Genomic DNA, 20486 nt, shown 5'->3' with positions numbered 1-20486 from the left:
AGCGGCCCTGGACGCCACCAGCAGCTGTTAGCAGCTGCAGCATCTCCCATCCTGACCTGATCTCCAGGGAGACTGAGCTTGTCTCCAGCACTGCGTGGGGTCAGCGCGGGAGGGGTGCGGGGCCCAGGGGAAGGACTGGGCTCAGACACCTCGCCCGAGTTGCAGTACCATCCTCATTCCGGGGACATGGGTGTTTGGGATGCCAGCTGAGCCCATGCGGTAAAGGGATTGCTTCATATTTGGTACCAAGAAGCCAGCAACTGCTAAAAGGTACTGCGGGGGACTCTGTGGTGGTCTGCCTTAGCGGTGTGTGTGAGGCGGCTTGCCTTGGTTTCAGGGGTACATAAACCACGCTAGTAAACTCTTTTCATGTGAAGGCTTATTTACATGCCAACCTATTTTTAAAATTTTCTACTTAAAATTATGTTCAAGACTTCCTAAGGCATTGGTAAAAAGTTCAAGTTTCTGATTATTGCTTATAATCAGAGATGGCTTTTACAACATGCAGTCTTTCGGCTAAACCGAACACAGGCGAGCACTGGGAAGAAGTTACTGGGTGGCTTCCCCGGGGTCTGCCTTCTCCTCCCCGGGGTCTGCCTTCTCCCTGGGGTCTGCCTTCTCCCTGGGGTCTGGCTTCTCCTCCCTGGGGTCTGGCTTCTCCTCCCTGGGATCTGCCTTCTCCCTGGGGTCTGCCTTCTCCTCGAGGACGGGGTCTCGGAGTCGCAGCCTTTCCGTTTTCCAGGGCGCTGCCTCCACACACTGGTCCCTTCGGGCCTTCCCAGTTCGGGCCGGCCAAGAGCCGACAGGACTCCCCACGTGGGGGCTGCGCACTGGCCACCCTGCCCGGGGCTGGACTGGCCCGCGGGAGTTGGCGGAAGCGTGGGGAAAGCTCGCCGTGACGGAGACTTCCACCACAACCCGCTACCACAGTCCGGGCTCCACGTCGGCCACTGCGGGGTCCACGGGGCTCCGGGAAAGCGCGGCTGCCCCGCCTCCCCGGAGGGCCGCTCCGGAAGTCAGGCGCAAGCCGCGCCAATAGGGAGCCGCGGGAGGCCGAGCGGCACGGCGATTGGCTGCCGGCGCCGAGGGGCGGGCAGGAGGCTCGACTGGCAGGTCGGTGATGCCCGCCTCTTCCGTCGCCCGGGCCTGACCTTCCTGCCGCCGCGCGCCCGGGAACTCGGTCGTTACCGGCTTTGGCGCTTCGTCCCGACGCCCCGCACTCCCACGACATCATGGTGGCATACTGGCGCCAGGCCGGACTCAGGTAGGCCCGGGCCCGGGGTCGGGGCAGGCGGCGGTGGGCGCTCACGGCCCAGCCGGGCCCCAAGATGGCGTCGCTGTGGACAAGGGCGCCCGGGCCAGCGGTCAGCGCCGCTGCGGGGTCGCGGCTTGGGGCCGCCGCTGGCCTTCCAGGGTCCTGCTCTGCTGCCTGTGGGCTTTCACCTTCACCCCTGCCGGGCCACTGGCGGGGAACTGGACACGGAATGGGCCGGCTGGAGGCCGTGGCGTGGCCCGTGCACCTGCTGGGCTGGCCTGGTCTGGGCATCCACCCGGGGCATTCAGGGGACAGCTGAGCAACCCCGCACCTTGGCCACAAAGTCTTTTCCCAAGTCACCTGCGTGGCAAGTGTTAAAACCCTCCCATTCTGTTGTTTTCACAGATTTAAGTAAGCAAGTTGAAAGAAGGTCGCCGGTTAGTAAGGACGCAAGCTGACCTTGGCGTTGTTACCTCTGCCCAGCCCTTCCCATTTTTCAAGCCTGTGACGAGTGACCTGACATCTCTTGGGAGATAGGAAGTGGATGGGAGTTCAGCTGCCAAGTCAGAAACAGCCTTTTAGAAATTTTTCTAGAATGGGGGAAGTTCCCAGAGAACTACTTCACTTAGAAATCCTGACTGGGTGTTCTGGCGACAGGTTTGTGAACCAGGGCCTGGTATTCTGGGAAAGCCTTCAGATAGGTTCAGGCTGTCAAGGAGAGGCGGTGCCAAGCATCGCTCATCTGCCCATGCAGTCCCCCTGCCTGGTGTTCCTTTGTACAAATCCCTTTTGGCATCGGCCTTGAAAAATCCACTTTTACAGCAACACGCCGTTGAACAGCACAGGTGGAAAACCCGGGTCCAGCCACACGGCAGGCGGGCAGTGGCACATGGCTAACCTGTCTGCTTCTCTCCCAGCTACATCCGGTACTCCCAGATCTGCGCCAAGGCAGTGAGAGACGCTCTGAAGACAGAATTCAGAGCCAACGCAGAGAAGACTTCGGGCAGCAGCGTCAAAATCGTCAAAGTGAAAAAGGAGTGAGCCGTAAGTCAGGGACGAACCGCAAGCGTCCCCTGGGGTCGGGTCCCTCCGGTGTGGACTGTCAGCCATGGGGTGGGCAATGAGCCCGCAGACGGTGGGAGCGTACCCTACAAGGCCACCGGTCAGGGCTGCTCAGCGCTTGTGGCAGGGCTTGGGGAGAGAGCCAGCTCTCTAATTAAACCTTCATTTGCACAGAGTCAAAAGCTAATAATCTGGAGGGTAAATGTCCCCCTTTTTATGACTGACTCATTTATTTTATTGGAAAGGCAGGTTTTACAGAGAAGGAGATCCTCCATCTGCTGGTTACTCCCCAAATGAGCACGCTGAGCTAACCCCAAACCAGGAGCCTCTTCCCAGTCTCCCACATGGATGTGAGGTCCCAAGGCCCTGGGCCGTCCTCTGCTGTTCTCCCAGGCCACAAGCAGGGAGCTGGATGGAAGTGGAGCTGCGGGGACACGGTGGTGCCCGTGGCAGATCCTAGCACTCTCAAGGGGAGAATTGGCCAAATGAGCCATCTCACTGGGCCCAAGTCCTCACTTTTTACTTGCTATTGAAATTAGGGAACAGTTGACAAACATGAAAAGTCAGCAGGCTTGGCACATTTATATCTCCCGGTTCTGCTAATGTTCTCCCAAGCCATGGCTTCCTGGGCCTGTGGGCAGTCGGTGCAGGGCGCGGTCTGCTGGCCTCGCTGGGCAGCGGAACGTGCGAAAACCTGGGCACACGCAGTGTTTCCAAATTGGTTGTGGCAGGGCTGGCCTTGTGAGCTCACCTCCGGGCAGTAAAAAGGCCTTTCTGAGCGGCTGCGCAGCCTTTCCCACCCAGCGGCGCCAGTGGCCGCAGTGCTGCCTCGCATCCTGGGTGTGGAGACAGGCAGGCTGACAGGTTGGCTTTGAAGAGCCTCAGACTCAGAGCAGCGCCGAAACATGGTGAGGGCTGCACTGCTGCTTACAGCTGTCTCCCCTAACTCCCATTTAAGATTTATTTTTATTTGAAAAGCATGGTCCACTTTCCAATGAGCTGATCCGAAGCCAGAAGCTTCCTCCAGGTCTCCCGCGCAGGTGCAGGGGCTCAAGGACTTGAGCCATCCTCCACTGCTTTCCCAGGCCATAGCAGGGAGCTGGATGGGAAATGGAGCAGCCGGGATATGAAGCAGTGCCCATCTGGGATGCCAGTGCTTATAAGATGAAGTTTTAGCCATTGAGCCATCACACCAGCCCCCAAATTAGTAAATATTTCAGTAGCTGTCTGGAGGTGCAGTGTTAGGAGTAGCCCTGCTGGGAGCTCACTCCCTTGAGGTACGACGTGGGCTTGCGTGGGTAGCTTTGTGTGGCCGTGAGCTGCAAAGGCTCGCTCAGTCCCTGGGCCCCTCGGTCGCAGTGCCAAGGCAGAGCCACCTCAGGTCCGCGGTGCCCTTGGGCTTAGAGGTAGCGTCTGCTCTGAGGACACAGCCCACGCCCCTCGCTCATGTCCTTAAGACAAAGTGGTTGCTTATGACTTGGAGTGTCTCTCTGGCAGGGAGATGCGTGTCTGCCAAGCGTCCCATTTGAGCTCGGCCCTGTTAGGGCGAACCAAGACCACAGCCACCTTGTGCAGTGGCTGCAAGGAAGCTTTCGTCCTATCCATATTGCATTTTTAAGAAAACACCAAGAACTGGCTGGCAACTGTTGCCTTTTTCTTCTTTCCTCCTAGACCCTGACTGAAGCTCCTTTGCAACATTTGCATGGTGAAGATGTTTGGGTGTGTGTTGCTGGCCATTGAGACCCGTCTCATTCTCCAATCAGGAATGCCAATAAACTGAAGCATGGTTCCCTGTCACTGTCGGCTTTGGTTTTCCTGAGGCTTTTCCTCTTCTGCGGGAACTGGGACTTCTGAGGGTGGGAGAAGGGGGTGGACGTGACCAGCGGGATACAGAAGGTTCTCCAAGATGGAGAGCTCTGTGCTGTGTGGCACTATTGGGTCCTCGGAGTGCTGGCTGTCCCGGAGGCCCGTGGGGACGGTGGTCCAGCCTTGACCAGGTGCAGCAGCCGGTGTGTCGCTGCTCCGCTGATGGCCTGTGCGAAGGTGATCAGAGCCTGGGCTCAGACCACTGTGTAGTGTGCCCTTAACGCCTGCTGGAAGCAAGTTCCTGTGGGATATGTCAGACGGCTGTCTCCCCACAAATCCTTCCCTTCTGGCGGCATTGCTCCTAGAAGTGAGGCGGAGCTGCTCAGAGCCCCGCTTCTGCAGTGGGAGGCTGAGCCGAAGCCCAGGCTCTGCAGGTCGGCCGCGCAGTGGGGGCAGTACTGTTAGGGATCCATTCATTCGTTGAATACTCAGGGAGGAAGAATTGCTGCAGGTGTTTTGTTTTCATCTTCCTCGACAACCTGGATGCACTTGACTGAGTAAAACCCCATCATCAGGTTCAGTGTTTGACTTCGTGGTGGCTGGAGAAATGAAGTGCCATAGGAGGGGAGACTTGCACGCTGGCACTGAAGCTCCTGGTGGCTTCAGGGCCTCCCCGCTGGCAGAAGGGTGTGTCTGTTCTCAGCTTGTAAGGATGACTTCCTGCTCCCAAAACTTGACCTGTTTTCATTCCCGACACACGGGGGGAGCAGATTTGAGTGGGAAGACAGAGGACGGGGGCCTGGCACTGGGAGGCCCTGGGTCTGCCTGCTGTCATCCAGCGAAGGCCACTCAGTTCAGTGCCAAGGCCCCCGGGGGAAGGTCCCGGGAAGTGTCTTTCACAATGGGGAGATAGGAATCGTGACTCCAAGGCCCTCCTGGGGCCTCTCCAAGGCCACCGAGTCCTCCCACCCGGCAGTTGCAGAAGTCATTTGGCAGGGAGGCCGTTAGGCTAATTAGAATGAGTAGCAAGGACAGGACCTGGACAGGAAAGGGTCAAAGTGAGTGAAGGATTGAGCCTCCTCCCTGGTGATTTCAAAACAGCCTGCTCGAACGACAGCCTCCCTCCAGCCCAACTGGGTCCCAGGGCTGCCAGCACCCCAGCCTGCTGGCGGGTGGGTGTCCTGCTGACTTCTTGGGTGCAGTTTTCAAGGTGTTGGTTAATCAAACTGGGTAGTGAAATTCCAGGAAAAGAACTTGGTGTGGTCTGAGATAAAGCGACATGGCCATTTAAAAGTGGATTTCTTTTTAAGATATTATTTTTATTGGAGAGTCAGATATACAAAGAGGAGGAAAGACAGAAAGCTCTTCCATCAGCTTGTTCACTCCCCAAGTGGCCACTAGGGCCAGAGCTGAGCCGATCCGAAGCCAGAAGCCAAGAGCATCTTCTGAGTCTCCCACACTTTCCCAGGCCACAAGCAGGGAGCTGGATGGAAAGTGGAGAAGCCGGAACGCAAACTGGTACCCATATGGGATCCCAATGCATGCAAAGCAAGGATTTAACCACTAGGCTACTGTGTCAGGGCCATAAAAATAAATCTTTAAAAAAACAGTTCTGGAAGTTGCGCACTTGCAGAACCCAGAGTTCATACATTTCAGTGTGGCTGTGCAGAGGCACACAGAGCACTGCAGCTCTTCAGGGCCGCTTTTCCCTCCCGCTTTCCTCTTGGAGGGCAGGCAGGACAGCTGGCCGCGTGCACAGGCTTGGATGCCGGGGTGGCGTCCACCAGCCCTCTCCTGCAGACCCTACGGGAAGAAGTGCTGCAGCCGGGGATGGGGGCAGCGGGGCTTCCCACAGCTCGTGGGAAGATAAATAAAACCCACGCCTGTATTTCAATTTTCTTTTTATTTGCATCAAACTTCTCTTTGAATTCCATTTCTCAACTTTTCTAGAGTATCTGGGGAAATTCCCTGGACAGTTTAAAGAGTTTACCGAGTGTGTGTGCACTGAACATCAAGCTCAGGCTAGTGAGCGGCAGCAGGCCTGTGGCCGTCAGCTCTCCCCCCCCCCCTGCAGTCCTCGTGCAGAGCCAGCAGCAGGTGCGCTCTCCCGCACGGCTCAGCGTGGCGTGGGCCCTGCAGCCCCTCGAGACTGCAGGCAGTGGCCCACACAGCACCCACCCATCACGGCTGATGTTGCTTAAGGTCTCACTCCATTTCTGCCTCCCCATCGGCCCCCTCGTTTTCCTCCTGGAGCGCTGTGGCGTCCTGGAATTGCTGGTACTCGGATACCAGGTCATGGATGTTGCTCTCAGCCTCCCCAAACTCGTCAATGTCCATCCCTTCGCTAGTGTACCAGTGCACGAAGGCTTTCCTCTTGAACATGGCCGAGAACTGCTCGGACACCCTGCGGAAGAGCTCCTGGATGGCCGTGTTGTTGCCTATGAAGGTGGCAGCCATGTTGAGCCCCCGGGGAGGGATGTCGCAGACGGCCACCTTGACGTTGTTGGGGATCCACTCCACGAAGCAGTCGCTGTGCCTGGTCTGCACAGACAGCAGCTGCTGGTCCACCTCCTTAGTGGACATGCGGCCCCGGAAGATGCAGGCCACGGTGAGGTAGCGGCCACGGCGGGGGTCGCAGGCGGCCATGGTGTTGCGAGCATCAAACATCTGCTGGGTGAGCTCGGCCACCGACAGGGCGCGGTACTGCTGGCTGCCCTGAGCGGTGAGCGGCGCGAAGCCCGGCATGAAGAAGTGCAGGCGCGGGAAGGGCACCATGTTCACGGCCAGCTTGCGCAGGTCGGCGTTGAGCTGGCCGGGGAAGCGCAGCGAGGTGGTGATGCCGCTCATGGTGAGGGACACCAGGTGGTTGAGGTCGCTGTAGGCGGGCGTGGTGAGCTTGAGCGTGCGGAAGCAGATGTCATAGAGGGCCTCGTTGTCGATGCAGAAGCAGGCGTCCGTGTTCTCGATGAGCTGGTGCACCGACAGCACCGCGTTGTAGGGCTCCACCACGGTGTCCGACACCTTGGGCGAGGGCATGACGCTGAAGGAGTTGAGGATGCGGTCCGGGTACTCCTCGCGGATCTTGTTCATGAGCAGGGTGCCCATGCCCGAGCCTGTGCCCCCGCCCAGCGAGTGGACCACCTGGAAGCCCTGCAGGCAGTCGCAGCTCTCGCTCTCGCGCCTCACCACGTCCAGCACGCTCTCCAGCAGCTCCGCGCCCTCCGTGTAATGGCCCTTGGCCCAGTTGTTGCCAGCCCCCGAGTTCCCTGTGGCAAGAGGAGGGGAGGTGGGAGAAGAGCACCCGCAGGAGGCACCCTTAGCTCTGCCGGGTGGAACCTTCTGGAAATACCTACCATGCACAAAACTGTCGGGTTGAAAGAGGGCCCCCAGTCTGCTGGACCGGATGCTGTCCATCGTCCCCGGCTCCAGGTCCACCAGGACTGCTCGGGGCACGTGTTTCCTACCTACGGGGGAAAACGGGAAGAGGTCAGCAACCTGTTGTTTTTCCAGAAGTTAATGTTCCATCCGAATGGGTCCTTGTGGTGCTGGTCAAATAAAAACCCCGGGGCACTCTGGACGAAAGTGTGTGGTAGATAGAAAGTGCCTCCTGTCAAAACCTTGACCCCAAAACCAGTCATGTGAATCTATAAAGCATGCTTAAAAAAAAATCTTCACCATCGGCTTGATAGAATATCCAGCAAGACCAGAAAACCAAGGCAGGTGCTTAAACTGCTGTGAGGAGCTTGCCCCGGAAGCCGGCATGATGGCTCAACTGACTAATCCTTCATCTCCAAGCACTAGCATCCCACATGGGCGCTGGTTCGTGTCCAGCAGCCCCACGTCCCATGCAATTCCCTTGTAATGGTCTGGAAAAGCAGCAGAGGACGGCCCAAAGCCTTGGGACCCCTGCACCCATGTGGGAGACCTGGAGGAGGCTCTTGCTTCCTGGCTTCAGATGAGTTGAGCTCAGCTCTTGCAGCCATTTGGGGAGTGAACCAGCAGATGGTTCTCTGTAAATCTGCCTTTCCAATAAAAATGAATAAATCTTTTTTTTTTTTAAGATTTATTTTTATTATTTTTTTTATTGGAAAGGCGGATATACAGAGAGGAGAGACAGAGAGGAAGATCTTCCGTCCGATGATTCACTCCCCAAGTGAGCACAACAGGCCGATACTATGCCGATCCGAAGCCAGGAGCCTCTTCCGGGTCTCCCACGTGGGTGCAGGTTCCCAAAGCTTTGGGCCGTCCTCCACTGCTTTCCCAGGCCACAGGCAGGGAGCTGGAAGGGAAGCGGGGCTGCCGGGATTAGAACCGGCGCCCATATGGGATCCCGGGCGTGCAAGGCGAGGACCTTTAAGCACTTGCGCCACCGCGCCGGGCCCAAAATGAATAAATCTTGAAAAAAAAAAAAAAGATGTTTGCCCCATCAGCAACATCTTCCCCAGCCCTGCCTCTAGGGGCTCTGCTACTGTGCCTGCCCCTGCCCTGTGCTCAAGGTAAACATCAAGTGTGTATGCCATGCCCCCGCCCCAGCTGCTGCCATCCGTACCCCCAGATGCTGCCGTCTGTACCCCAGGCTGCCACGCCCCCAGATGCTGCTGTCTGGCTCTCCTTCCTCCCCGCCTCCCCCGCTGCCATGTCCCACCCCCCCCCTTCTGCGCCTTGCCTGTTCCCTGCCGGAGCCCCTGGCTGCCAGTGTCGCCCTACCGTAGGCTTCATTGTAGTACACGTTGATTCTCTCCAGCTGCAAGGTGGAGGCCCCACAGTCGCTGCCTGCCGGGTCTATCCCGTGCTCCTCGCCGATCACCTCCCAGAACTGAGAGCAGAAGGGAGGCAGGGTGAGGCCGGCGGGACCCACAGGAGGCCCTGCTGGTACCCCAGAGGCGGGCGAGCATGACCCTTGCCACGGTCTCTCTGGACTTCCGTAAGTGACCACACCGCAGCATCATCCAGTGAATGTGAACGCTCAGTGCGTTTTTACACTCTCTGGAACTCCTAAAATAAGATGTCTGACTCCAAAGAATTAAATTAGATTTCATTCCTGTTAAATTCAGCCTATTGCATATATTATATTAAAGCTGTTGTTTTAAATTCACATCAGCCAATGTAACTCTAATTTCGCCTTATAGTGCTCCAAGCTAGCAAACAGTGGATCCCATTAAATGAAAATAAACTGAATTCTGATTTGATTTTACAATAATATCCCATTTCACTTTGGAGATATCTTTTCATGAAGTTCTTCCAAAAAAATCTAACTAGTATTTCTATTCACAGTTGTTTTTTTTTTTTTTCAAAGATTTACTTAGTTATTTGAAAGGCAGAGTGACAGATTTTGCCATTCCCTATATGGTCACAATGGCCCAGGCTGGGCCGGGCTGAAGCTAGCGGGCTAAGCTGCACCCGGGGCTCCCACGCTGCTGGCAGGCCCCCCCAGCTGTGCCTTCCCGGGCGCATCAGCAAGCTGAGTGGTCAGGACTCGCGGTGGCGCCCTGCTGCGGGCCCTGGTCCTTGTTTCCTGTGTGATGAGGCTCATACACTGTGAGCAGACAGCCGTGCAGCAGCCACTGGGCAGCCCCTTCGCTCATCGTGGAAAAACAGATGAGAGCACGGTTCCGATAAACCCCGAGCTTGTGTTGAGATTCCCGCGGTGTTTCCCCTGACCTCACGTGGGGGCAGCCCTGCTCTGGCCACAGCGTCCACTGTCAGACAGCACACCCCAAATAGAGCCTGAAGCTTGTGTGACCCCACACGATGCCATAGCTGCAGCTGCAGGTGGCACAAGGCTGCAGCGAGGCCCGCCGTCCTATCTGGCCCCTGCACTTGCTCGCCCTGTCATCAGAGCAGGGGTTGTGGGGAGGGGGCTGTGCCTCCCACTACCCCACAGGCTGATTGTCGTCACTGTGCTCCTGAAGGATGGTGGCATCTTCCAGCAGCCTTGTTCTCAGTCCTGAAAAGAGCATAGCTCCTTGCACGGATGGCCCCTTGTAGTAACTGAGAGGAGGAACAGGAGGCAGGCCCCCCCAGTGTCCCCTAGTGAGTGACAGGTGAACAAGGTGGCCCGTCCTATGACAAGGTGATAGCTGGAGGATGCTGCCACAGCAAGCAGGAACCTGGCCCGTGAGGCGCTAAGGGAAATGGGGCGGTCACGGAGGACTGATTCCTGGACGCGGAGGGTAGACTGGGGGCAGAGAGGCAGCTGGTGCACAGTGAGCATAGATGCTTTCTTGAAAGCTGAAAAAGCACTTTGGAGACTGGCTACAGCCAGGATGTGTGCCTAAAGGCGAAGGAGGCCAACGTGGTGCTGCGTGCGCTTTTGCCGGGATGCAGGGTCTTCCCGCGTGCGGTGGCTGGGCTGTGCCTTGCTGCTCCCTTAACACAAGGACGCCTGAATCGCTTTCACCTTCTGCGTGTTCTGAACAATGCTGCTAGGCAAAAACTAAGATCTCTCTTTTTAAAAAAACAAATGTTTATATTATCTATTTGAAAGGCACGATGACAGAGGAAAGACCCGGAGATCTTCCGTCCTCTGCTTCACCCCCAGGTGCCTGCAGCAGCCTGGAATGGCACACAGGCCTCGGGCACAGATGGCAGCCACCAACAACACGGCGGACAACACCAGCTGCCCCCCAGGCACGGTGACAAGGGGCTGGATCAGAAACAGGCACGCAGGACTTGGACCAGAGCTCTGCTGTGGGATGCAGGTGCCTGAAGTGGTGGCCCACACTAAAGTAGGTTCCTGTAGGTGCGTCACACCCTTGCTTCTGAGGCAGTCCGTGTTAGTAAAACTTCAGAGCTGCAAGAGAAACTAGTCAGACAGCTGCCTTCCGGGACAGACGCTGATCTCACACTGAAGACGAGACATGAGCCCGGGCGGCCGCGCGCTCGGCCAGGCACTCTGCCCAAAGCACCCACCGTGGAGGCAGAGGAGACACTTTAACACTGTGACTGCACTGAAAAACTTTTAGGTTCATCTCTTCCACTTTCCATTGCATGTGAACTAAAACAGTGATTAGTAGTAGCAGCAGCTGCATTCTATTTTGCACCATAAGGAAGGGAAGACAGGGAAAGACACTTCTCTGATGTAAGACGTTTGCCAACCCACTTCAGAAAGTCGTTTTGAGACAAAATAGGGAAGGGCATTACTGAGATGCCACCAGTCAGAGGCTGGCATGCATGTGAGGTGATTACAGACCAAGGCAGTCTCCGCTAGCCCCCGATCCTTCAGCAGCGCCTCCACCTCTTTCACTGAAGGCATTTTTACCAGCAGAGACAATTAGCAACTGTGTGCAGCCTGCCAGCCTCGTCCCCTGCCTGCCCAGCTCCCGCCAGGAAGTCCACCCAACTCACCTTGGACCCAATCTGGTTGCCGCACTGGCCAATCTGAATGTGGACGATCTCACGCATGCTGGCCTCTGTGTATGGGATCCACAGGGGCTGCTCCAACTGGGAGAGCCAGTGGTCACTGGTGGGAGCCTTGCACAACTTTGGTCATCACACAAGTGCAAGTGTCCGAGTAGAGGCCCCTGGTAGTGAGGCGTGGCCCCAACTCTGCCTGCTTTCTGCTTATCACCCCTTAGGAGGGGGGTGTGCTTTCCTGTCCCCACTCGGAGTGCTGCCCACTCATTTCCTGGGGCATGAGCACAGGGCTGGGGCCTCCTCACTCAGAGCTGGGAGAGCAGGTGCCCTAACCAGGCCTTGCCCTGGTGGCCAGCTCTCAGGAGGACTGAGACCAGCTCCCACAGGATCTCCCAGCCCATCACTGGGCCTGTGTTCAGCTAAGGAGTGCACTAGGGCACAGTGGCCCTGGGTGACTTCGAGGAACATGGCTGGACAGTTTTTACTTCTAAGCTATGAGCCTCATGTTAACGGAGAAAAAAACAGTCATTGATATTTATGCTGATAAAACGATAAGACAAGTTTCCTTTATGAACTTGGCCAAAGTTGCAAAGTTGGCATATGATTCTTAGGGGCTTAGGAAACCCCAAGAGACTAATTCCTTGTGGCTGGCATGGCGCAGCAGGTGAGGCTGGCTCCTGTGGTGCCAGGATCCCTTGTAGGTACCTGTTCCAGTGCCAGCTGCCCCATGTCCAACTCTGCTAGGCAAAAACTGCTAGTGCAACCTGGGGAGCAACAGAGAGTGGCCCGACTGGGCCCTGGTGCAGTTGCGCTCTCCTGGCCTGGACCTCCCCCAGCCCCAGCCATTGTGGCCATTTGGGCAGATGAAAGGTCTCTCTCCATATCTCTTCCTTTCTCTCTGTAACTCTGCCTTTCAAATAAATACCTCTTTAAAGGGAGAGAAACTCCCCGTTCGACTTCCAGCCAGGGTTTTTCCAACCTGAACCCACACTCTGCCTCCCTTTTCCAGACCATAGCCCTCCGAAGTCCTGTACCAGGAGGGGGTTGGGGAGTGGCTCATGGGGAACTCACCAGTTCCTTGCCTCACACGCCATCCCCAGCCGTTCTGCAGGCAGGCTGCCCAGCACTGGCCTGCTGAGCTGGCCAGGTCCCCACCCTGCAAGGGCAACAAGCCAGGGCCCTGCAATGCCCTCAGTACCCCTCTAGTGCCCCACTGCTCTTCTCATGCTCGCTGGGCTATATCGTTTGCCAGCCAATCCCTTCCCATGTCCCCAGAGTCCAGTGGACTCCCACCTGCACAGGGCTGGCTCTGGCAGCTACTCAGGTGGCTTTAGGGTTAGTGCCACATCCCCAGGAAGTGGAAGACCGGCTTCCACAGACGGGAGTGGGGGCAGGCCAAGAAAAGGCAGGAGTATTGGTTGCAAGAGACCAGAGATGGGAAAGAGCTATGTTGTGTACTGGAACTCTGAAGGGGCGGGGAGAGGCCCAAGGGTAAGGACACCCACTGGCCCAAGAGCACCTGTTCCCGTGGCGTCTGCCCAGTGTCTCCAATGCCCACCCACTCCAGCACATGCTTGTCAACAGGGACTCCCTGCTCCAGGCCGAGCGTACCCTGGAGCTGCAGGGATGACACAGATGGGTGCCGATAGACACTGCGTTCCCAGGACCCTCCCTCAAACTCACTGCTCTGAGAAGCCCTTGGCTCTGCCCCACCACCCACAGGGCATGGACCCAGAGCCAGGACTGCTCCTCCCCTCCTCCCACCAGTCTGGCCACGTCAGCCATTGGTGAGGAACCCAGCTCCCCATTGCCTAAGAGGGGTCTCTGCTTCCCACCTCCCCCATCCCCAGATCCTGACTCCTGACGCTGTGTACAAGCCCCACCAGCTTGGTGGGGAGCAGGAAGTCAGGAGCACCAGCAGAAAGGCTGTAAGGCACCTGCCTGGCTCTGCCATAGCTCTAGCCTAAAGGGAACAGACTTGAGCCTCGGGCCAGAAGGGAAACCAGAGCAGGGCCAAGGACAGTACCCTGAGGCTGCGGGACCCAGCAGCCACTCCTCACCACCACAATCGAGTGCCCACGGTACACTCCATGTTCGCCAGGCCAGATGGGGGCCGAGGAAAAGGGCTGCATCAAAGACATTATTATTAGGACAATTGTCAACCCCGAAATACAGACTGAATACTGGGACCTGGGGCTGGTGTGTTGGTACAGTAGGCGAGGCTTCCACCTGTGGTAGCAGCATCCCCTGTGGCGCCAGTTTGAGTCCCGGCAGCTCCACTTCTCATCCAGCTCCCTACCTGTGGCCTTGAGAAAGCCCCAGACCATGGCCCAAGTTGTTGGGATGCTGCATCCATATGGAAGACCCAGAGAAGGCTCCTGGCTCCCAGCTTCCGATCAGCTTGTCTTACAGCCACGTGAGGGAGTGAGCCAGTGAATGGAAGCGCGCATCCTCTGCCTCTCTGTCTCTCTGTGACTGCCTTTCAACTCAAAATTAATTTTTGGAAAAGTTGAAAAACACACATAGTTTTTTCATAATATGTGTTTTGCCCCAGCTTTGGAAGACATCTCACAGGAATGGGTCTCAATAATTTTTGCACCAAAATAAACATGCGTTCCAGTTGTGTTTGCTGTGAGCTTTTCGAAGTTTGCATGTGCAGGGAACCCCCCCCCCCCCCAGGGCCAAGCTGTTATCATACCAGCTGCTCACCCTTCAACAGTGCAGCTGTTACAAAAGCACTGCCACCAGGGCAGAAACAGCGACCAAAACAATGCAGCAAACATTAACAGCCACGAGTCCTTCCAAAGGCTGGACACGGCCGGTCCACTCGCAGCGTTTCACTAGGTTGGGATTTTCTTTATTCTCCTCAAGCCCGAATGTCACCGCTATTGGCCACTGTCTGCCCCCACCGGCCCCACACTTCTCTTTACACACAGCTAAGGAGAGGCACGCCTGCCCCAGCGGGCATCTCTGCAGGCTTCCAAAGCCCCGGTGAGGGAATGAAAGCTGTGAGTGGACGTTGGTATACAACTTTGCTCATAATCTATGCAAACTTTGCAGGATGCAACAACAGCCAGCATGGCGGTGGCACTGCATAAGCAGCCACCTGCATGGCTGGCATCGGATAGCAGAGCGCCAGCTGGAGATGGGCTGCTCCGTTCCCAACACAGATCCCTGCTAACACGCCTGGGAACGCAATAGAGAAGGCCCAATGCGGGAGACCGGGAGGAACTCATTGCCCAGCCCCGGGTGCAGTGGCCGTTTAAGGAGTGAACCAGCAGATGGAAACTCCCTTTTGATGGTCTCTTCCTTCCCTCTGTCACTGTGCCTTTCAAAGATAGAAGCGAGCGAAAGGCTGGCTCTGTAGAACAGCCGGTTAAGCTGCCACTTGCAGCACTGGCATCTCACAGACACTGGTCCATGTCCTGGCTGTCCTACTCCTGTTACAGCTCCTCTGATGTGCCTGAGAAGGTGCCGGAAGGTGGCCCCAGTGCTTGGAGCCCTGCCGCCCACATGGGAGACTCAGATGAAGCTCGTGGCTCTTGGCTTTGTCCGCGCTCAGCCCTTGTGGGAGTGAACCAGAGGACAAACTCTCCTTCTCTGTGTAATTCTGCCTGTCAAATGAGTACATAAATGAAGCATTTTGAAAGGAAATAAGAGGGCCCGGAGTGATGGCTCAATTGGCTAACCTTTCACCTCCAAGCACTGGGATCATGTGCAGGTGCCAATTCACATCCCAGTTGCTCCACTTCCCATCCAGCTCCCTGCTTGTGGCCTAGGAAAGCAATGGAGGACGGCCCAAAGCCTTGGGACCCTGCACCCGTGTGGGACACCTGGAGGAAGCTCCTGATTCCTGGCTTTGGATTGGCTCAGTTCTGGCCGTTGTAGCCATTTGGAGAATGAACTAGCGGATGGAACATCTTTCTCTCTCTCTCCTTCTCTCTGTAAATCTGTCATTCCAATTTAAAAGTGTAACACATCTTTTAAAACGAAGGAAAGAAATAGCATAAAGAGAGAGAGAAGAGAGGAAGGAAGGAAGAGAAGAAAAAATGAACTGCACAGACTTTGTTCTGCAAAACATGCGCTGGTCCTGGGATTGCACTGTCCTCAGACTCACTCAAGCTCCCCTGCACACACAGCAGCCTCGCTGCAGCCTCCCTGGGGACAGAGGTCAAGGTCCAGGCTCCGCTGCCCCAGCTTCTCCAACACCTGCCCGGTAGGCAGAGATGGAGCCCCCTCGGGAGAGACAACTCTGGCCACCGTCTCAGCCAGTAACTTCGGCACGTACCTATGTCCCTGCTGGGAGCTGCGGGCATCATGTCACCGTTGAATCCTCAAAGTGAGTGAAGCAGAGCAGACCTCGGCAAACGTTTGTCGAGTGTTCAGCAGCAGCTGGGCATGCTGGGGCGGCAAAGCCGGAACAGCGAGTGTCCTGCGGCCTGTAAAGCATTGATTCAGGAACGCGGCCTGGCCGGGGCTGGGGGAGCTCCTGGCTGCTCCCTCACTTGCTGCAAGCACCAAGTGTTCCAAGAAACCCTGCCAGTGGGCACCCTGGGGCTTGTGCCCCGCAGGCGGCTATTCTGGAAAGGACTGCACAGCATCCCCAAGGGCTGGGCTCAGGGTGCTGGCTGAGAGGCCCAGAGGCGCTGCAGGGACAGGCTCCGGCTCCCCTCCCAGAACACATTCCTCCTGGTCACCTCCATTTGCTTAGGGTGAGGAAAACACCAAACAGGAGCTTAAAAGGTTTTTCTGGTCACGGGGCAGTTGGCAGAGGTGGGGAGTCAGGGGAGAAGAGAGGCTGTGTCTGCTCTGATGCTTCTATCGCCCCAGCCGTGTTGGCCCAGCCTTGCGTGCTGGGCTCAGGCTGTGCTGGGGCTGCGGGGCGGCGGTAGGGGTGGGTGGAGGTGGGCACGTCTTAAGGTACTCTGCTAGCCAATGTGGCATGAGCCAGGGCGGTGGTAAATGGGTAATACGAGTGATGCTTCCTGCTACACAGGTGCACGGAGGGGTCACCACCACCTCAAATTCAGTTCCCTTCCAGCAGAACGGGGACCCCACCCTGAACTGGGGTTCCCCAGAGGAAGGCTGTGGCACTGCGTGGGACCCAGCACACAGCTTCAGCAAGTGCTACCCAAGCAGGCAGAGGGCAACAGCAAGCCCTCCCCTTGGCAGGTACAACAGGAACCACAGACTGAGGACGCCCACCACCCAGCCAGCCGCTCCCCCACAGAGCTTCTGGGCCAGCAAGCCTTTTCCTGCATGATACTCGGGGCTATTATGGGACGAGAATGGAGGAAGATAAGAAAAACCCAGGGTCACCCAGAGCGCCCCAATCAGTGGCTTGCAGACTTCCCCAGCACAGCCCCGGGGTGAGCAGGAGCTTCCCTTGCCACCCCCTCCAACTTTGGCACCTGCAAATTGGGAAAACAAGAGTGCCCAAGTTTCCTCCAGCGTGGCCCTCTCCCCTCCCGAGCTGCTCAGACTCCAGCGTGGCCCTCTCCCCTCCCGAGCTGCTCAAAGTTTCCTGAACGACTCAGGCCAAGGACACTGTGGAATTATGGTGTCGGCTTGTGATTCGCAGACAGACATTTTTCCAAAGAAAATGATGTCTGAGGGGGGCATTACAAGTGAGTCAGCGGCTGTGGGCAAAGGAGCCAAGCCCCACTTTCTTCTCATGCATTGGGAGAGAGTTCTGGGACAGCAGATAAGAAACGGCAAGGGGAGAGGGGCCAGGCTCTGCAGGTTGCACTGCTCCATGCCAAGCTCCGGCTTCTTCCACATCCCTGCGTGGGCAACCCCCGAAGCAGGAAACCTCTCCCCATGCCCAGGCGAGTGTGAGAAACCCGCCAGCCTGTGTCACAGCTGCCACAGAGGTCTGTCCACTTGTCCCACAGGTGCTGGGTGAGGCCTGCCCAGCAGGCCTCAAGGGCTGGGACGGTGCGGGCAGCTGCTTGCTCTCCTAGGGCCCTGGCAGAGCTGCAGGTGGCTCATCCCGCTTTTGAAAAACAGATGGTCAATAGAGGAGACTGGTATATTGGGGTCTCAGGAAAACATGCATGACGGATCTCTGGGGCCCCCGTGTCCACCAGTACACGTGGGGACGCCAGCAGGCAGGCCAGCCGGGCAGTTTGCAGCCATCGCCCTGGGAGCCTCCAGTGTGCACACCGCCCTTCGCCTCCCTCTGTCCCATGGCTGTGTTCAACCAGCCCATCCCACATTCACTCTCCACCTCTCAGGTTCTGCCAGCATGCAGGGTCCTGTCCACCTGATTGTCTGCCCGCATTCCTCATACCTCCCTCCCTAGCCTAGTTGCAGGAGGCCAGGAGAGCCTCCTACCCCCGGCAGGAAATAGGGAAAGACCAGGGGCAGCAGGTGGCCAGCCTGCAGGACAGCAAGACCGGCCGCACCGTGATGCTGGTGGCCTGGGAGCACCGTACTCCCACAGGCCAGCTTCGTCTGGACCCTCATGTGTCTGACCGTGCCCCCATGGCTGTGCCCACACCGGTGATTCCAGACCACCCTCCACAGTGGCCACCCACGCACCAGTTCCTCCCACAGCTGCCACCCTGGCTTCTTCACAGGCCCTTGGCAAGCGTCAGCCCCTGCCAGGCAGAGGAACCTTATGCCCAGCTAGTAGCCCAGGACTAAGGGCAGATGGCCCAACTTCAGAGGGCACATGATGAAGTCGTTCGTGAGACTTTGTTGGTGAATCCATGGGGGTGGGGTGGGTGCTGAGCATTCTGCATACCGCTAATTCACAAGTGGACACTGACGAGGCCAGCCCTGGGGTCCACGGCCCCAGCCCCACTAGAGTGCTCAGCCAGGTCAGGGCGGGGTCCTTAGTGGGCCCAGGCTATAGAGTGGGGAGGCCTTGACTGCACAGGCATCCGGGAGCTACCCTGAGCTCCTGACCCATTGACCAAGAGGACGAGGCCTACTCAGAGACCCCTACAGCTGGCAAGGAAACCGCGCTGCCCTGCACGGGCAAGCTGGCCCCCAGAGCACCGTCCGCTTGCGGCAAACGCCCGTATCCAGGATGCGGCCAACTCGGGAATGTGCAATAATAGGAAACGTCTGTGGCTCGGCTGGCTGGGGGGAGCCAGACAATGCAGGTCCAAGCGGGAGGCAGGAAAGGACCTCGCAGAGCCCAAGGCCCTCTGCCTCCCCAGGTGGGGAAGGTGGGCCGCACAGGCCCCCTGACCGGGTGGGTGCCGTACTTTATCAGGACCTGGGAGGGGCCAACCTTATTTTTAGAATTCAATAGGCTTTTGTGTCTGTGGCTAGGGAACTTGATGGGATTTCAGAGAGAAAGAGGATTAGAATCAAACAGGCTTCTAGGCCCCTCTAAGGGCTCAGTCTTCCCAGTAAAATGGGGTGACAGCAGCTGCTCCCCGACCCCGACTCCCAGGCTCCGCTGAACAGTGAGGGGCTCACCCCTGGGGTCTGCCGGTCCAGGGATGGGTTGGCAAGATCCCGGAAGCTGGATGTGGCTTTGGAAGCACGGGTCTTCAGAGGAGCTTTTCTGTTGTTTTTTAGACAGATTCATTCATTTGAAAAGAGAGGAAGGCAGACACACAGAGAGGTCAATCTCCATTTTCCCCGGATGGCTACAGCGCTGGGGCAGGCTGAAGCCAGGAGCCTCTTCCGGGACTCCCACATGGGAGCAGGGGCCCAAGCATCCTCGCTGCTTTCCCAGGCCATCAGCAGGGGGCTGGACGGGAAGCAGAGCTCCGGGACGCAGCGCCCTTACTGGATGCCAGCCCCACAAGCAGCAGCTTCTCTGCTATACCCTGGTGCTTGCTGTGGTTACTGGAGGGGCAGAGTTTGCTTCCAGCCGGTAGGTCACGCTGGCCTCAGGCTGGAACCCAGGATGGACAGCAGAATCCTGGTGCGCCCCTGAGTCAGCAGATGCGCTGATGCACCAGTGAGCAATGTCCAATGCCAGAGAAGGGCCGAAGGAGCCGCTTCAGCGTCGGTGTCAAGAGGGGTTTAAAACTCCCTGCATGTTTCATTTCCTGGCCTTTCTGTTCCTTTGCAACCCCTTCTCCATGTCTGTCTGTCCACTGCAAGGGAGCAAGGTCCGTGGCCAGAGTTCCCTTCAACAAAGGCCAACTCTGCGCTTTTCTATACTCGGCTGATGATCGACGCATCTAACACACTCCCACAAAGGCCCCTTCACGGCGGCTTCAAGGGAAACACCAAATACCTCCTCAAACACCTGAGTGCTCACCCCAAGCCAGGAGGTGGTGACACCCAGCTGGTGGTTGAACAGCAACGGTGAGGCCCACGGGGCCCCAGGGAGCCATCAGTGGCGCCTTGGCCTGAGTCTGCTGCATCTGCGGCTCAGCTGATCAGGTGAGTCACCCACCACAGCATGACCTCAGTGGCACCTGCCACAGCTGTCAGGAGGAACACACCTTTCAGGTTTCTGCAAGTCCTCGGGCTGCCAGGCAGCTACGTCTGCTGTGCAGCAAAGCCTGGGGACAAGTCCTTGCCACCCAAGGACGGCCCAGGCCAGGCTGGCAGCTTCCTGGGGCCGCACCTCCTCTTCCTGCCTGCCTGCCAGAAACCTCTCACTTCATCCACGTGCCCTATGTCAACTTGCCACAGCAGCAACAGCGAGGGAGCTTGGTTGGGGTGGCACCCACGTCCCTCCTCTGAGAGGGACCCTGGACAGTGGACACAGCCTGCCCGGGAACGCAGGTGTGCCCATGGTCCTTGGGTGGGCTTGGAGACTACCTGCCTGCCGGGAGGAGGGACCAGACTTTACTTCCTCGTTCTTGGTTGAACTTCAGAGTACAGGGACCCCTCAACCTACCCTGCTTCTCCAGCTTGGCTGAGGCCTGCTAACTCTGGGGTTGGGGCAGCCCCAGGCTGAACTCCGCCTCCCCTGGCCCTCACATGGGAGCATGGGGCGCCCCTTTGGTTGGAGCTGGGTGCCACAGGGGTCACCTTTGCAGCTGGTGATCTAAGAATTTCAGGGCAGCACCTGCCTCAGGAGAGCATG

The 20486-nt window shown here is 57.5% G+C and overlaps 2 protein-coding genes across 6 annotated transcripts; one reads left to right on the top strand and one right to left on the bottom strand.

The window, feature by feature from the left end:
• The first annotated feature begins 1104 nt into the window (after positions 1-1104).
• Positions 1105-4114, top strand: ATP5F1E (ATP synthase F1 subunit epsilon). Its single transcript, XM_040988145.1, has 3 exons — positions 1105-1264; positions 2173-2299; positions 3989-4114. Exons 1-2 carry the CDS (start codon positions 1233-1235, stop codon positions 2294-2296), a joined length of 156 nt encoding a protein of 51 aa, XP_040844079.1. The 5' UTR covers positions 1105-1232; the 3' UTR covers positions 2297-2299; positions 3989-4114.
• Positions 4115-6011: 1897 nt separating this feature from the next.
• On the bottom strand, positions 6012-11674 carry TUBB1 (tubulin beta 1 class VI). 5 transcript variants are annotated; one of them, XM_040988229.1, is made up of 5 exons: positions 11471-11674; positions 8831-8939; positions 7477-7587; positions 7304-7389; positions 6012-6697 (listed from the first exon to the last, which is right to left on the bottom strand). In XM_040988229.1, exons 1-5 carry the CDS (start codon positions 11525-11527, stop codon positions 6329-6331), a joined length of 732 nt encoding a protein of 243 aa, XP_040844163.1. In that variant the 5' UTR covers positions 11528-11674; the 3' UTR covers positions 6012-6328. The 5 variants fall into 5 exon arrangements, with proteins under 5 accessions (XP_040844163.1, XP_040844158.1, XP_040844159.1 ...); XM_040988224.1 differs by having other exon boundaries at positions 6012-7389; XM_040988225.1 differs by lacking the exon at positions 7477-7587 and having other exon boundaries at positions 6012-7389.
• Positions 11675-20486: the final 8812 nt, after the last annotated feature.

This window comes from Ochotona curzoniae, unplaced genomic scaffold (assembly GCF_017591425.1).
Source record: "Ochotona curzoniae isolate NIBS_2020 unplaced genomic scaffold, NIBS_Ocur_1.0 contig_48, whole genome shotgun sequence".
NCBI classification, from domain to species: Eukaryota; Metazoa; Chordata; class Mammalia; order Lagomorpha; family Ochotonidae; genus Ochotona; species Ochotona curzoniae.
Note: the sequence above shows the minus strand (reverse complement) of the source record. Positions and strands in the feature narration are given on the sequence as shown.

Coding starts and splice junctions, on each gene's coding strand:
- ATP5F1E (XM_040988145.1), top strand. CDS start 1,233: ATGGTGGCATACTGGCGCCAGGCCGGACTCAG. Junction 1,265..2,172: donor TGGCGCCAGGCCGGACTCAG/GTAGGCCCGGGC, acceptor CTTCTCTCCCAG/CTACATCCGGTACTCCCAGA.
- TUBB1 (XM_040988224.1), bottom strand. CDS start 11,527: ATGCGTGAGATCGTCCACATTCAGATTGGCCAGTGCGGCAACCAGATT. Junction 8,940..11,470: donor GCAACCAGATTGGGTCCAAG/GTGAGTTGGGTG, acceptor TTCTGCTCTCAG/TTCTGGGAGGTGATCGGCGA. Junction 7,588..8,830: donor GTACTACAATGAAGCCTACG/GTAGGGCGACAC, acceptor TTTCCCCCGTAG/GTAGGAAACACGTGCCCCGA.